This window comes from Chiloscyllium plagiosum, unplaced genomic scaffold (genome assembly GCF_037043375.1).
Source record: "Chiloscyllium plagiosum isolate Xiang-an unplaced genomic scaffold, Cpla_swu_hap1 HiC_scaffold_20, whole genome shotgun sequence".
NCBI classification, from domain to species: domain Eukaryota; kingdom Metazoa; phylum Chordata; class Chondrichthyes; order Orectolobiformes; family Hemiscylliidae; genus Chiloscyllium; species Chiloscyllium plagiosum.
Genome location: NW_028270158.1, coordinates 43842487 through 43859089, shown reverse-complemented (window position 1 = coordinate 43859089; position 16603 = coordinate 43842487). Strand labels below are relative to the sequence as shown.

Genomic DNA, 16603 nt, shown 5'->3' with positions numbered 1-16603 from the left:
TCAATGACATTATTATAGTTGAATCCACTACATTCCAAAGATGCGCAGCTTTGGTGAATTGGCCATGCTAAATTGTCCATAATATCCAGGGGTGCGCAGGCTAGCTGAATTAGCAATGGGAAAATGCAGTGTTACAACAGGGATAGGATAGGATGCTCTTCAGAGGGTCAGTATGCACGTGACGGGCCAAATGGCTCACTGCCACACTGCAGGGATTCTATGATTCTAAGTCAGGAGTGTGACAGTATATTCTCCTCTGCCTGGACCATTTTACCTCCTTTGACACTCAAGAAGCATGTCACTATCCAGTACAAGCAGCCTGTCTGGTTGGTATCCATGCAGCACTTTAAACATTCACTCCCTTCACCACCAGCACACAGTGGCAGCAGTGTGTGCATTTACATCTTGCACAGTAGCAACTTGCCAAACCTTCAACACTACATTCTAAACATGCAACCCATATCCCCCAGAAAGCCAAGGGCAGCAGATGCACATAAAAATCATTGCAACATAATCAGATGGACTGCAGCATGCTGCCTCACAGCACCAGGGTCCCAGGTTTGATTCCAGCCTCGGGTGACTGTCTGTGTGGAGTTTGCACATTCTCCCAGTGTCTGTGTGGGTTTCCTCCGGGTGCTCCGGTTTCCTCCCACAGTCCAAAGATGTGCAGGTCAGGTGAATTGGCCATGCTAAATTGCCCATATTGTTAGGTGCATTAGTCAGAGGGAATGGGTCTGGGTGGGTTATTCTTCGGAGGGTCGGTGTGCACTTGTTGGACTGAAGGGCCTGTTTCCACCTAATGCCAATTTCTCAACAAATTTCTAGCCTTGCTAGGAATGCCAATATCCTATGAAATAATGAGAAAAGGCTAATCATATCCAATGTTGTCTTTTCACAAATTGGATCAACTAAATCTATGAACATGTAAAATAAAGTCACAACATAGGTCAGTTATAATGTCTGAAAATGTGCCCCAAAGTTTACCTAATCAACATGGTTAGGATCTATGCCAACAAGATCAGAATGGAAAATATAAGGGGACAGGAAACAATTAACTTTTATTCATTACTACAGGAACACCATTTTTGTTTGACATGACAACAAGTTTAGTTGAACTGGTCCTTTTTGGCTGTCAAGGCAACAATTCTTGCACAGCTGTTTGTGGGAATAATCCTCTATAGAAACTCACAACAACACTGGAATACAGAATATTGTATGGAAAGCAAATTTGCTCAATCCAATTCAAACAGAAATGCATCTTAAGTCAGCTCTGATTATGCATTTAAAGGATAGTCAGAACACATATCCCACATATGTTGCTAGTTCCATAGGAGCCACATGAGTTAAAATGCGTTTCATCTAATGAGCTTGGATTTCCATTTTACTATTAACACTAATTGCTCCAGTGATTATAAAAATGTCTGATGACACTATAACTGATCTCCCATGAACAAAGTGAAAAAAACTGGAGTTGGCCAGATCAGCTAAAACAGCTGCATATATTCCAGAGATGATAGAAGAGCTTCATGGGCTTGTCCAGGTTCATCTCCAGAGACCCAACCCCCGGCCAAATTCAGACACTTCAGGTGTTTATGCAGCCAGCACTGGTATCAAGGCTAAGAGACAGAGTCTTCACAATCATTGGATCAAAGCACTTCATCCTTGTTTACTGGCCTTCATTCACTTATTTCTGCTATCCTGCCTGGAGGACAATTCAGGTTAGAGACAAAAAAACTGCAAATGCTGGAATCCAAGGTAGACGAGCAGAAAGCTGGATGAACACATCAAGCCAGGCAGCATCAGGAGGTGGAGAAGTTGACATTTCAGGTGTAACTCTTCTTCAGTCCTGAAGAAGGGTTATACACAAAACGTCGACTTCTCCACCCCCGATGCTGCCTGGCTTGATGTGTTCCTCCGGCCTCCTGCTTGTCGACTTTGGAGGACAATTCGAGCAGAACAATGCTGAAGGCAGTGCACCTAGTTTCAGAACAACAAGGTCTGATCCAGAGACTACAATGTTAATTGTAATGTAAAATATTTTGTAATTTTACAACAAGACAAAATTCAACTGAAGTGTTAGTTAATCATTGATAGCTTCCTCTGGTACACAAAACTATCAAAACCAACTCATCAATCTCGATGCATAGCATGTTCACTAAAAAGGTTTTCAGAAGCTGTGGGAGGATGGTGACGGTCTGGAAGTGGAATGTGAAACTACATCACAAAAAGGCCCAGTTTACCTCACATTGTTCTGGGAGAGAAAGAAATGTCAAAAGTTTGAGCAACAAATGACAAACTGTTTCAGGCTGTAACTATGCCCCAGGAATATGAGTGATATTTACCATTGACAAAATGCTGTCATCAAGCCAAAAAGGGATCTATCATATAAAGGGTAATGTAGGTTTATGAATTTCAATGCAGGAGTCTTGCATCTATGGCATTAGATATCGGAGTAACACGCCCTCCAAAGACTGGCAGAGCGTATCAAATAGCACATACTTTTAGCTATTTGCAACAGGCAAAGTACCGAAGATATCCAGCCAGCCTGCACTTACAAAACTCTAAACACACTATCCAATATTAGATGTGATTCAGTGTTTGGACAGTTTTTGCTAAATAATCCCAACTGTACTAGAAATTATGCCGTCAAGTAATTAAAGATGATCAGTTGAATTTGCAGTTGGGCACACTTGCATGTACTGAAATCTACATATTAATATACAGGGATGCTGTTTTTAAACGGACAGAAAAACTGTAAGTTAGAAAATAAGAGCATAGTAGACCACTTGGCCTTTTGAGCCTGTTCTGCCACTCAGTATGATCATGGCTGATCATCCAACCTGGTACCCAGTTCCCGCTTTCTCTCCAATCTCTTTGTTTCTTTAAGCCATAAGAATTATATCTATCTCCTCCTTGAAAACATTCAAACATTTGAACTTAACTGCTTTCTGTGGCAGAGAATTTCACAGACTCTCCACCCTTTGGGTGAAGAAGTTTCTTCTCAAATCAGTTCTAAATGGCTTACATCCCATCCTTGGACTGTGACACCTGATTCTTGACTCTCCAGTCAATGCGAACATCCTTCCTACCTTTATCCTGTTTGGTTTTGTTAGAATTTGATGGGTTTCTATGAGCTCCCCCCATATTCTTCTAAACTCAGTGAATATAGTCTCTACTCCCTACATCACTCCTGCTATTCAAGGAATCAGTCTGGTAAACCTTTGTTGCACTCCCTTCATAGCCAAAGTATCTTTCCTCAGATATGGAGAGCAAAACTGCACATAATACTCAGGTGTGGTCTCACCAAGACCTTGTACAATTGCAGCAAGACATCTCTGTTCTGGTACTTGAATCCTCGATACGAAGGCCAAAATACCATTTGCCTTCTTCACTGTCAACAGCATCTGCATGCTTACTTTGAGGGAATGATATACAAGGACACCCAGATCTCATTTCACCTCAGTCTTGCCAATCTAGTGTCATACAGATAAAAATCTGCCTTCCTGTTTTTGCTGCCATAATAGATAACCTCACATTTATTCATATTAGACTTCATCTGCCATGCATTACCCATTCACTCTCTTGCCCAAATCACACTGAACATCTCTACATCCTCATAGTTCGGCCACCCACCCAGTTTTGTGTCATTTACAAACTTAGAGATTTTACATTTAGTTCCCTTATCTTAATCATTAATATACATTAAGAGTTGCTGAGGTCCAAGCATTTATCCCTGCTAGTAACTGGTTGTTATTTGGAAAAATGACCCATTTATACCTACTTGTTGCTTCCCATCTGACAACCAGTTGTCTATCCATGTCTACCTCAAATGCCATGCACTTCAAGTTTTCATGCGAATTTGTTATGTGGAACCTAACTGCAAATCTTCTGAAAGTTGGAGTAAACCATATCCACTGGCTCAACCGTATCAATTCTATTTAGTTACTTTCCTGAAAGATTCCTATAGATTTATCAAGCATCATTTCAGTTTCATAAATCCTGTCAAACCAAGAACATGAGTACACACAGTACCTGTTTCATCTTAACAGCCATTCTCTGGTCCATTCCTCAGAGCAATGCTTTGACCAATAAGAGTTAACCTCCTCGGCTTAAAATGAAATGGAGATTGGCAGTTAACAGTCAGTCATCATTTACCTGGTTCATTCTCCATGACAGTGCCTCTACCAGAAATCGCTTTCCAATCAATAAACATTCTTTACTCTTTCAGTATAAAATGTTGTTGCTCTTTATAATTTATTGCAGTGTTATGATAAGACGACAAAAAGCTTTGACAGTATGCATATTTTTAGGTGGCCTAGCTGACTGGAGGCAGTGTCTGAATGACAGCTTGGAGTTGACAGGATGCTAAGTTCATGAAACAACCATATCCCTGCAACTTCCAGCCCTTTAACCCTTTGAGATCTCTGCGGCCCTAATAACCTGGTCCCTTGTACAGCCCTAATTTTAGAGGTAAAATCAATGTCTGCAGATGCTGGAAACCAGATTCTGGATTAGTGGTGCTGGAAGAGCACAGCAGTTCAGGCAGCATCCAAGGAGCTTCGAAATCGATGTTTCGGGCAAAAGCCCTAATTTTAACTAATGCGCCTTTGACAGAGATGCCTTAAGATACACAGTCCCAAAGAATTCCCTCCTGAAGCGTCACTGCCTCTCAACCCATCTTTGCCTGCATTACTTTTCTGTGTAACCCGCTGAGGAAAGTTGTTTAATAATTGTGGGATAATTTATTACATTAAAAACACTATGTAAAAGCATGTCATCATTTTGCCTGATGAAATCTGAGACAGAAGGACATGGATGTACAAATAGGAGATATAGTGAGTAAGTTTTTACAGATTACACCAAAATTGGAGGTATTGCGGACAATGAAGGAGATTACCTCAGCGTACAATGGGATCTTGATCAGATGGGGCTAATGGGCCGAGGAGTAGCAGGTGAAGTTTATAATTTAGATAAGTGTGAGGTGTTGCATTTGGAAAGGCAAATCAGGGCAGGACTTACCTGGGGCGGGGAAGTCCGGAACTAGAGTGCGTATGTTTAAGGTGATAGGGGAAAAATTTAAAAGCGACCTAAGGGACAATTTTTCACAGAGGGTGGCGCATGTATGGAATGAGCTGTCAGATGAAGTGGTGGAGGCTGGTACAATTACAGCATTTAAAAGCAACTGGATGAGTATATGCATAGGAAGAATTTAGAGGGATATGGGCCATTTGCTGGCAAATGGGACTAGATTAGTTTCGGATATCTGGTCGGCATGGATGGGTTGGACCGAATGGTCTGTTTCCATGCTGTATATCTCTATGACATACAAGTGTCAGTGAAAGACAAACAAATACTTTGTTTCATTTCTGTTCAGCTACAAAAAATTTCAGCTCATCATGGCAGAATGGTGTCAGATGGTGCAGCAAGGTTGATCACAGAATTATTATTGTGGTTGTTTGGTCCATTGTGTCTACATAGCTTTCTGAATGAGCACTATGACTCTATCCCATTCTCCTGCCTTTTTCCCATAAACCAAAAATTGTTCATGTTTAGATAATAATCAAATACTCTCTTGAATGCCTCAACTGAACTCTCATTATCGATTCTTTAATAAAAGGGAACAGTTTCTCCCTATCTACCTTGGCCAGCCCCTTTGTGGTTTTGAAAACTTCTATCAAATTCCTACCAAATGGGAGGGGAAGATGTGTAACGTGATGGATTAGATTGGAAAAGATGATGGATGATCTGTTGAACCTTGTTGGCTGGAAGGTGAAATCCAGAGAAATCCTATCATGGTTCCAGAAGAGAAAGGAAGGAGTGAGAAAAGTAGTGTGTGAAGTCAGATGGACACAGTCAAGGAGCCTATTAAACAGGGTGGAGGGAATTTTGAGTTGAGGAAAAAGACATTTCAAAAGCTTTGTTATGGAAGGTGACATTGTTGGAACAAATGCAACAGATAGAGAGAAACTGGGAGAATGTAACCCGAGTCATTACAAGAATCAGGTTAAGAAGAAGTGTGGTCAGGGTAGCTGAGAATAGCAGATGATTATCATAAATACGGATAGATTTCTGAGGATAGGTAAAGTCGAGAAAGGAAAAGGAAGAATCAATGCTGGATCATGTGAAGGTGAGAAAAGATGGAAAGTTGAACCAAAGTTCATGAAATTTTTCAGTTCATGACGAGAGCAGGAAATAGCATTGCCCTCCTTATTCTGAAAAAAAGAGAGTTGAGGAAGAGGTCCTGAGTGGAACAGAAACAAATAATATTCCACATATCCTACAAAAGGCAGGGTAGCTAGACTATAAAAAGTTAACAAAGCAACATTTTTTAATTTAGAAGAGGTAGAGTCACAGGATAATTTGTTCAATGTATGAACAAGTTCAGTTGGGAGAGGATGAGGACAGACTATTTCTTTCAGAGAAGAATTGGAAGACTCCTGAAGGCCGTCGTGGTAGAACTTGGAGATCCTGAGAGTTCAGACGTCAGTGATTAAAAGGAGGCAATGAAGTTCAGGAAACATTAGAAATAAATTGATCAAAGTGAGTAACTGGTGTTGGGGTGACAGTAATCTCTATGCAGGTCTTCACATTCTGTGGTGAACTAGCAAAATTTCTGTCTAGACTTACGGACTCTTCCCATGCCTCCAAAGACTACACTGTGGTTTCCAGTGCACCTGGAGCTGGCACACAAACCTTCTTCAGAAACTCAAGTATTGCATCTCAGACCAATATGGTTTTATGATTGTGGAATAAAGCTCCTTTTCATCTACCATGGCTACCATCCAAATCGCTTATGCCTCATCACCTGTTCTCTTGAATTCAACTTGAATTTTGACCTCAAATGCAAAATTAAATTGCATGCTAAATAAAACTGCTAGTTTCAGTGACAGACTTAATGCCAAAATTAATGTTTTAATCCAGAAAGTTTTCATCCAGAAAGTGCAAGTGTTAGACTATGGAAACAGAAATATTACAAGTATTCCTATTCCCTCCTAAGGCACTAATAATGCTATTCTTCCCTCAAATCCCAGAAAGTGGCTCTTTGTCATCTGTTGTGGGATTATTAAGTCAACATGGGACACTGCCTCTTCCTCAAAGGATTCGGCTATGTACATGACAATCCCATCCTCTGTCTTTTTAACTGGAAGTCCAGGTGCCCTATACTAACTTACCCCATCCACTTCATTCAGTGCATAGGCTACAGTAATATACTCTCAAACATAGAACATTTATCTCCCTTTTGTGAAGGTGACTCATGATCAGAGAATACTTATTTCAAAATAAACAATGGTTAATAAATTCACCACACCCCACTACAACTAAATGGTGGCAATGGATTTTATTCTTACAATAAATTATGTTTGAAACTAGGCCATATTACTGAATTCAGGAGAAAAAAAAAACAAGGATAAGAATGAAAGAAATTACTAAAATGAATGCAGGAAACCAAAGAGACAAATTACAATTGGAGTTGAGAACATTTCAATCATGTGTTAAGGGAACAAAAGGTTGGAACAACAAGGATGGTGAGAAGAGATGAGATACTCTGGATTAGCAAAGATCCCATATGGCTTGCATTACAAATAGCCTCTTCCAACCAGATGCCTATTGCATGGTTTCATGTGGCAATCCCTGTTTAGGATTGGATGGTTGTTTGACTCCTCTAAGTTGTATCGCTCTAGGTTAGTAGGGGTCATTAGCTTTAATTGGTAGTCTACCTAAGAGTTAGTAACTCTGATTTTAAAATATCCAAGTATGGTTTAACCAACTTTGTATATGTCAATTTACAGTCCAGAAGTTGACAAACTGCCAACATCAACAGTGATGTTAAGGGTAGAAGGTAAGGTGATGGCATAGTGGTATTATTGTGAGACCAATCATATTGACATAGGTCTGGAGTCACATGTAGGCCAGGCCAGACCAGGTAAGGATGGCAGTTTCCTCCCTTAAGGGACATTCACGAACCAGATGGGATTTTCCAACAATCAACAATGGATTCATGGTCATCCAGATTTCTTTTCATTGAAGTCAAATTCCATCATCTGCCATGGTGGGATTCGAATCCAGGTCCCCAGAACATTCCTGGGTCTCCGGATTAACAGTCCTACAATAATACCATGAGGCCTTCACCTCCCCGAGAGTCACTGAAATGACTGGAATCAAATACATCACCTACCTTCTAGTTTGTACTGTTATTGACCAGACCAGACTCCCCATAGCCTCGGCCCTAACCTTTTATTAAATATTTTTAAAAGGCAAGTGTAAGCCAGTGTGTTCCAGATATGATTCGATTGATCAATCACTAAGCTTTAATCAAACACACTTTATCCTTACAACACAGTCAAATAACAACAAAAGAATTGGTGTATATTCCATAGTGTATGGAATATTATGTATTAGTATTCCATAATAATACATTATTTATGGAAATAACAAGATACTATATTATTTTACCACTAATTATCAACTGTTCCAATGCAATTCAACAAAGACATTATAATTTTCATATGTTGCCTCTCTCCAGTCCAGAAGAAACAAACAATCTGTCCCCTTTGATTTTTTTTTAAGAGGAAGCCTCACCGTCTAAGATTTCACTCTTGCAGTGTAGAACTCACACTTTTAACACCAACAGTCAGCAGAAACCTTCTCAACTACCTGGAAGCAAAACCAGAAGTGTTCCTAGATCTGTGTGAGCTCTGACCCTGACCACTCATAATTCCTTTGTCAAAACAAAAGCTAGGGATAACTCCAAACTGTTTACCAACTGCTTGTCTGAAGATGACATTTTGGCACCACTGTGACAACGTCCATCTGCAAGAGAAACATGACAGAACATATCTCTTAAAGACATAGAACAATCATAGTATCCCGCCTCTTGTTCTTAAAGTGACAATGGCACTGGCCATGTGGCTAACACTGTAACCAGCTCTCAGGCATTTGCTGCTATCAGTCCATTCAAGTATTGATGTTCAAATATCGCATGGACGTGGCTCACCTGCCACCACCACTACAACCCCTGACCTAAACCTAAACACATGTTCGAAGGGTGAGCGTTACTCTCTCTCTCATACACATATCTTCATACCAGAGGCAGACCCAACTTGCAAAACTATCGGAGTATAGTTTATAGGTTTATGCCTGTGATTTGTTCTGTGTGTTACCAGTGAAGCACTACTATTGAACTTCTAAAAGGTATTACATAAGTTGCTTCACATGGGACTGAGTGTGAAAAGGCCCACAGAATTAGGAGAGAGTACATTAAGCTGACACAAAACTAGCATCAAATGTTGAACAATGAAGACAATAATAACTAAACTTTAAAGTAATTTAAAGGCTTGACTACTGATGTCCATTCTTCATTTAACATACTAGTGAAATGAATTAACAGTTGAGCTTGTGTTCAATTATCCAGTACATAGGTACCATGAGGAGACATCAATCAGGTCATTCATGGTAAAACAGGGTCAATCTATATATTGTATATAAAAATCAAAGAAACTTCAAGGAATTATGAATTATTTTGCACTGCAATAATGGTTGAAGTAGTCTGAACTCATTAAGAACAGCCAGCTCACAATGGACTGTAATGGCCTGGGGAATGTATGGTTAATTTATCCAGAGCAAAAAAAATGTTCTCAATTTGTTAAGGTGAGTGTCATTCTTCCCCTTTTATACTTTTTTTGTTAGTACAAAGATCCAGCATCATTACAGTAGCTAAGAGGAGTCTCAATCAACTAACTGAACACAGGGAGATTAACACCAAACAATGACGACAGATAGCATGAAGTCACTCAGCAGGCCCACATTATAGATCTCCCATAGGAAAAGCCCCTGCAATGCAGAAGTGTCTTTAAGTGATTTAAGCACACATATCACTCTCACTACCAGGAATCTGCAACCTGTAGGAACATTTTTCTACACAAGGGATTGGCTTCACTATTGCTGCCACAGATCTGTTTAAGAAAAAGCTTAAATTCTTCACTCTTAAAAAGGAAAATACTGTACAGTAGCACTGTGCTTAAGTTACTAACTGGTATAAGGAGGTTACAGGACAAAAGTGAGAACCTGCCATTCAAACCATGAAAGAAAGAGCAAAGCACAGACGATAACCTTTCTTTGCCACTCAGCATTATTAAAAAGGAAGCAGGCACAGCTTTGAGCACTGCATCTGGATTGTATCTACCAGTGAAAACTACAGATGTGACAGAAGAACATATGAATTGCATCATTTGGGATGGTCTCTGGAATCGGTTTTTAAATACAGAATTGGCTTGAAATGATAATTACCAAGGTAAACGGTATGTTATAGTCAGTCTTCCCATCATTGAAAATTAACTTGGAAATAATTTTTAATTATAAGCACCAGCCTGATTTTTAAAGAAAAATAGCAGTGAATGACAATAAAATGGGCACTCACATGGAGGATTCATTATTTCCAATAATGTAAAAACATTTTTGTATGAACAGCCCTTCTGGAATAACAGTTTTCGTGGTTCAGTGTGTGACAGCAGGGAGAGGAATTCCACTGACAATACACTTTCAAATGAAAAGAGTCTCAAATTAATTAACCCCATGATGCTTTAGTTCTACAGTTTGTGATTCAAGACACAGCGCTCGAAATATAAATGATGGCTTAAAACAATCAGTATTGGAAACAGCAAATGTTTAGCATCTCTGTATCAGTCACAATAGCAGCAGTTCAGAAAAACTTCAATAATACAAAGGAATAAGTTATGGAGACACTATGATTTTAAGCTGAAAATCAGAGATACACATATACTTATAAAGTATAAGGACTGTAAATTAAAGCAGAGCTGATGGATGGATTTGATGAGCTAATATACATTTGAGTTTTTCAGAACTACAGATAGAAATATACAAAATTTAAGTACCAACAGTGATTGAAGTACATTCCTCCTACCATCACTCTTTCACACTTTTGTGACACTATCAATATCCTTACTTGAATAGTTGTAGGGCTTTGTAATTCAAACATGAAAAGCATCATTTCCTTTCTCTTAATTATCAGGATTGCAACTCTGCTCATTTCTTTGGTCTCCTCCCCCAGCCAAGAGGCATGGAGGCCACTGCTCATCATGTAACAGGTGATAAACCAAAGCATTCTGGTCATGTTACTTGGCGAGCCAAAGCGAACATGAAATCATTTTGCTATTAGTTAGGACATTGATACAAGCATAACACAGGATTATTCAGCTCATCTGCCCTCGAGGTATGAAGTATGATGAGGATTATGTATTATATCTACTCCAGTCAATTGAGAGGGACCAGAAACCGTTTGTTTCTGTCCACACCTTCCCTCCCCTGCTCAAGGGTAATCTAACAGAAACATGCTGTGTCTAATATCACATCCACATTGTTCAAATCTGGCAAGCAGCATTCCACAGATGTAACCATGACTGGAGTGAGCACAAAAGACATTGTTTTACGAAGTATTTGATCTGTCTCTTCAAGTTTTTTTAAAAACATGTCAATTAAAGTGCATTTTTCTTGCTGAATCATATTTCCACATTCCATCAAATTGTACTTGCGTCCTCTCAATCTGCAATCATAACTCAAAGTTTAATAGATCCCTTACTGCACAATTTTGAGGACCTTTCCAAACAAGTGGTCATTTTTTGAAAAGGTTTACTTAGTGCAAGGAGAGGACCAGCAGATATTTCATGCAAAAACCCTTGCAATATTTTTTTTCCCCCAAGCTGACCTACCTGGATAACAACCGTTAATCTCTAGATGCAAAGATGATGTTTGTTGTTTTTTTAAGCCCCATGTAATCCTTACTCTCTCCAACAAATATAACCCCTCCTTTAACAGAGATTTATCAGCCTAGTTTGCTATCTTCCCGTCAGCTCCAAATTCTACTCCATATATGCCTACAAGAGACATGTAGCTGCAAAGTTTGTGCGTTCCTATTTCCATTTTCAATCTGTTATGCTTGGTAGTCTATAAATCCAACTGGTCATAGGAGGTTAAGTGGTGACTTTACAGCGATTTATAAAATCATGAGGGGCATAGATTAATATATAGCAAGAACAGCAATGGTCTTTTCCTTAGGGTGGGTGAATTCAAAACTAGTAGGCATATTTTTAAGATGAGAGGAGAAAGATTTAAAAAGGACACGAGAGGCAATGTTTTCACACAGAGGGTGGTTCGCATGTGGAATATACTGCGAGAAGGAGTAGTAGATGCATGTACAGCGGCAACATTTAAAAGACATTTGGATAAGTACATGAATAGAAATGGTTGAGGGATATGGGCCAAATGCAAGCAAGTTGGACTAGTTAAGTTTGGGAAACTTTGCTGTATGGCTTTATGATTCGATGGAAGTTGCAAAAGGTTGCACAATTCCAGCCAGGGATTAACACTAATTCCTACAGAGGCTTTCCCCCTATCAGCCAGTAAAATAAATTATGAATATGTTATTTCTATTGCTGCATACCAAGAGAAAAAGCACTTTCTTCAATAAACAGCACCATGTTTTAAGTAGCTGAAACTATCCAAAAACTAGGACAGTGAGATCATTTTAAAGAAACATAAAACTTGCTGATCAGAAAAAAAACGAAAGTTTTTTTAAGGCAACAAAGACAAGAGGAGAAGGATACTTACAAGTAGTGATGCTTAAAAACAATATTTTTCAGCTAAAGTATGTAAAAGCAAATATGAGGTGGTAAAACCTTCCAAAGAAAGTGTAAAAGGACTTTTCAAAAATTCAAACCAAACAAAGGTGTGGCTCTCTTATGCCCTTCAATGTTTTAAAATATATAATTCATGGAACACTCACGCAAGCTTTGGGCTCACAGTTCACAGAACCTGTTGTACCAGAGCACAGACTGGATCATTTACCAGCGCTGGCTCCAAGTCAATTCAACAAAATCGCTGTTATTTTGGGATTTAGGTCTTGACAGAACACTTTTTGTGTGTTCTGTTTGGATAAGTATAAAACTTCACAGAAATAGTTTCTATGCTTTTTTTGTTTTTGAAAATTCAAATATTCCAGGCTCGGTCTAAAGTCAAGAAAGGCGCTACATTAATGTAGATTTTTAAACTTTTTTTCTACAGTTAAATCAATAGTAATGACTGCTGGACCTCAAAAGATTTGCCAACAGACTTTTCTTCCTCATTCCTCACCCTAACACTAGAACTAGTTTCTAGACAGCAACCAAACCTCAACTTACCTGAACCCAAAAACAAACTATTATTAAAGCCTTTATAATTCACCTATCCAAGGGTTTTTTTTTTTAAAAAAAGCTTTCTTTGGGTCAACAGAAACAATGCTCAGATAAGGAATGCCATGAGTAAGTTACCTTGTACAGTAGATTATATCTTTTGCACCATCATGTCAAATACAGCTCAAATCTTCAAGGTCCATTCTTAATCAGGATATAATTAACATACTGCATGCTTATTAAAGGTAAAGAGACAATTATCTGTGTAAAGAGCCATAACAGAAACTGAACTTGACTGCTCTAAAATTCTGTATTTTGTGCTTGTTGTTAATAGCAGTCCAACAAAAGTGAGATGATGATAGTACAGGGGTGTTTCAGAGATAACCTTTACAAGGAAGGGAGTCTATCCTGGCAATAAATTTGTCCACGATCACAAATCTAGTTTATGCTGACATGGTGGATTGCACTTACAACAATTTTTTTTACATTGGTCAATGGCAAAATTGTGATCATATTGATGCTGAAGTTATTCCTGTATGCTTAGGGAGGCCAAGTATATCACCTGCACACCCTGAAGTTCAACAAACCCCAAGCTGTTGACAATGTGTGTGTTTCTAGAGTTTGTGAATGTAGTTTTGATAAGAAAATGAACTTACTTCCAGCAAAGGCTATCCAGCGGGCATATTTGGTGGTTTCCCTTCGCCAATGTGAAGCCACCAGCAAACCGCATGTTATCGTCAATGAAATAATGCCCAGAATAATGAAAAACAGTGTTGTGACCCATTCGGGTGGAAGACGTGGAGGGACACATGTTCGTTCCCGCCCATGGATGGTTTGACACTGGCGGACTAGCCCAACTGTCAGAGCACCTGTGGGAACAAAGAAAATAGACAAATGATCTTTTGGTTTGTAAAAATGAAAAATTCTCCTCACTTAATGTAAGCCTAAAAACAACCTCACACCAATCTTTTCAATGTTGAGTTGCCGGTATTGGAGTGAAATGGACAAAGGCAGAAGTCACATGACACCAGATTATAATTGAACAAGTTTATTGAAACCATAAGCTTTTGGATTGCTGCTCTGTTGTATCTCAAGTGAAAGGGGCAGATACGCACCATATTGATAGAAAGAAGGAAGCTCAAAACTCATCAGTTTATACAGAACACCTCCTTCCAACAAATCTGAAAGATCACCAACCTACAATATTAGCTCTGTTTCTCTTTTGAAAGATACTGCCTGACGTGCTGAGTATATCCAACATTTTCCATTCTTAAGAAACACCAAAAGATAGTGAATGCTTCTACTGTACTTGAGTTCTGGATGTAGGTATGCTCGCTGAGCTGGAAGGTTCGTTTTCAGATGTTTTGTCACCATACTGGGTAATATCTTCAGTTAGCCTCCGAATGAAGCACTGGTGGCATAGCCCGCTTTCTATTTATTTTTTTGAATTTCCATGAGTTGGGGGATGTCATTTCCTGTGATGACATCATTTCCTAAGATGATGTCACTTCTTGTACTTTTTCTCAGTGAGTGGTAAATGGGGTCCAAATCAATGTGTTTGTTGATAGAGTTCCAGTTGGAATGCCATGCTTCTAGGAATTCTCTTGCATGTCTCTGTTTTGCATGTCATGGGATGGATGTGTTATCTGAGTCGAAGTGGTGTCCTTCCTCATTTGTATGTAGGGATACTCAAAACTCGCAACTGTACTTGAGTAACACAGAGAAAAGCAGCTGTCAAAATAGCTGCCTGTGATTCTGGCTCTTTAAATTTCAGAATACAACAAGTGACTGTTGTGAAAAAGGGTGTGGTATGCTATGGGGGGTGAGGCACAACAGAAGTGCACCTCCTCATTTCAAAAGAAGCCCTAATCAGAATCTCCTGTCTGAAATACAAAGCTCTATCATGGTATGTTTAAAAAAAAGCAGTCTTGGAAAGTTTGGCCCAATATCTTTTGCACTCTAGCGCCTTCAATTCAATATTCTCTACTTAAATCAATGAATGGATTTATCTTCTCAATTTGCTACTTAGTAATTTGTCTCATATAACAATTTGTTTCTATTATTCTGGTTAGCCAGAAAGAATCAGTCTAAAAATGGCCAGCTCATCAATTACACAATATCCTGGGCGGACGGTAGTTAAAATGGTTAAAATGGAGGTCAATTGAAATGGTGCAGTGCTTATACCGTCTTCTCAAGTATCAATTGCCTCCATCACTTGATACATCGAGATGAGCTATATTATTACTCTGAGACAAAATGCTTTTTATGTTTGATTTTATCGGTAAAATAAGAATTACAATATCATGAATTCCCAATTAAGGTACAGCATAGGTTGCACACAGAATATAGTTTCCACCTGCCCTGCATTAGCCCACCGCACCAATACGGCCTCTTTCAATGCTCATGCCAACCACCCTACTGTAACCTCATCATCTTAGAACAGCAGTAAATGCTAAAATAGGGCCAGTTTCAGATTAAGATTGTCACATAATGCCTCTACAGTTACAACACAGGACACTCACTTCACTTCTCTGCAAGGGTTCATACATATTTAAAAGATTCTCAATGTGATGTACTAGAAAGGACCAGTTTTATTGCCACAAGGATATATTGTAATTAACAGACTTTGACAAATAATACATACGGGCTTGCAAAACATCAGACCATTTGCACAATATTCCAATTTTTTTGTTGCATACATCTTATTATGAGAACAAAAGGATCAAATGAAACATTTTCAGTCCATGCAGCTATCTAATTTAACAGAAAACTCCATGTCTAGGAGGTTTAACCAATGCTTGAACAATAATTCCTTACATCAATGTGAATCTTTAGCTCAGTATACACAGAGAGTCTTGCTTAGCTAATGTAATTTCTGCTAAGTTGGCAAATTAACATTAGTTTTTCCCTAATCTTTCGTAAAATCAGCGAGACAGGGCTTTCTACAATGGTTCAGTGGACAAACACACTATCAAGTGTGACATTGACAAACAGGACAAATCAGAAGCAGCAAGGTGCCATCTGTGTTCTGAACAGTGATCCCAGCAGAGTAGCAGCAACAACTGGGAGGTGAACTTCAGGACTGGAGAGGGGTGAAGGGAATCAATCAGGAGAAAGTAAGGACTGCGGATGCTGGAGATCAGAGTTGAGAGTGTGGTGCTGGAAAAGCACAGCAGGTCTGGTGGCATCCGAGGAGCAAGAGAATCAACATCTCGGGCAAGAGCCCTTCATCAGGAATGAGGGGCAGCTGATGTGGAGGTACTTAATCAGTCGAGTTCCTCTTCCCGACTGATATCCGGTGACAACTTGCAAAAAGAAAACACATTTGAATGTTGGGGAAGAATAGACTGAAACAAGTTGCAATGGCTATTTTAACCCAATAGGTTTATCCAGGCACAACTGAGGCAATATTGGAGGTC

At 39.2% G+C, this 16603-nt stretch overlaps 1 protein-coding gene across 1 annotated transcript in view; it reads right to left on the bottom strand.

The window, feature by feature from the left end:
* LOC122560611 (uncharacterized protein C16orf52 homolog B) overlaps nt 1-16603 on the bottom strand; it is a 98896-nt gene that overhangs the window by 7115 nt on the left and 75178 nt on the right. Inside the window, exon 2 of the mRNA XM_043711416.2 lies at nt 13841-14053. Within this exon, the coding sequence (XP_043567351.1) occupies nt 13841-14053 (213 nt within the window). The remainder of the gene's footprint in view (nt 1-13840; nt 14054-16603) is intronic.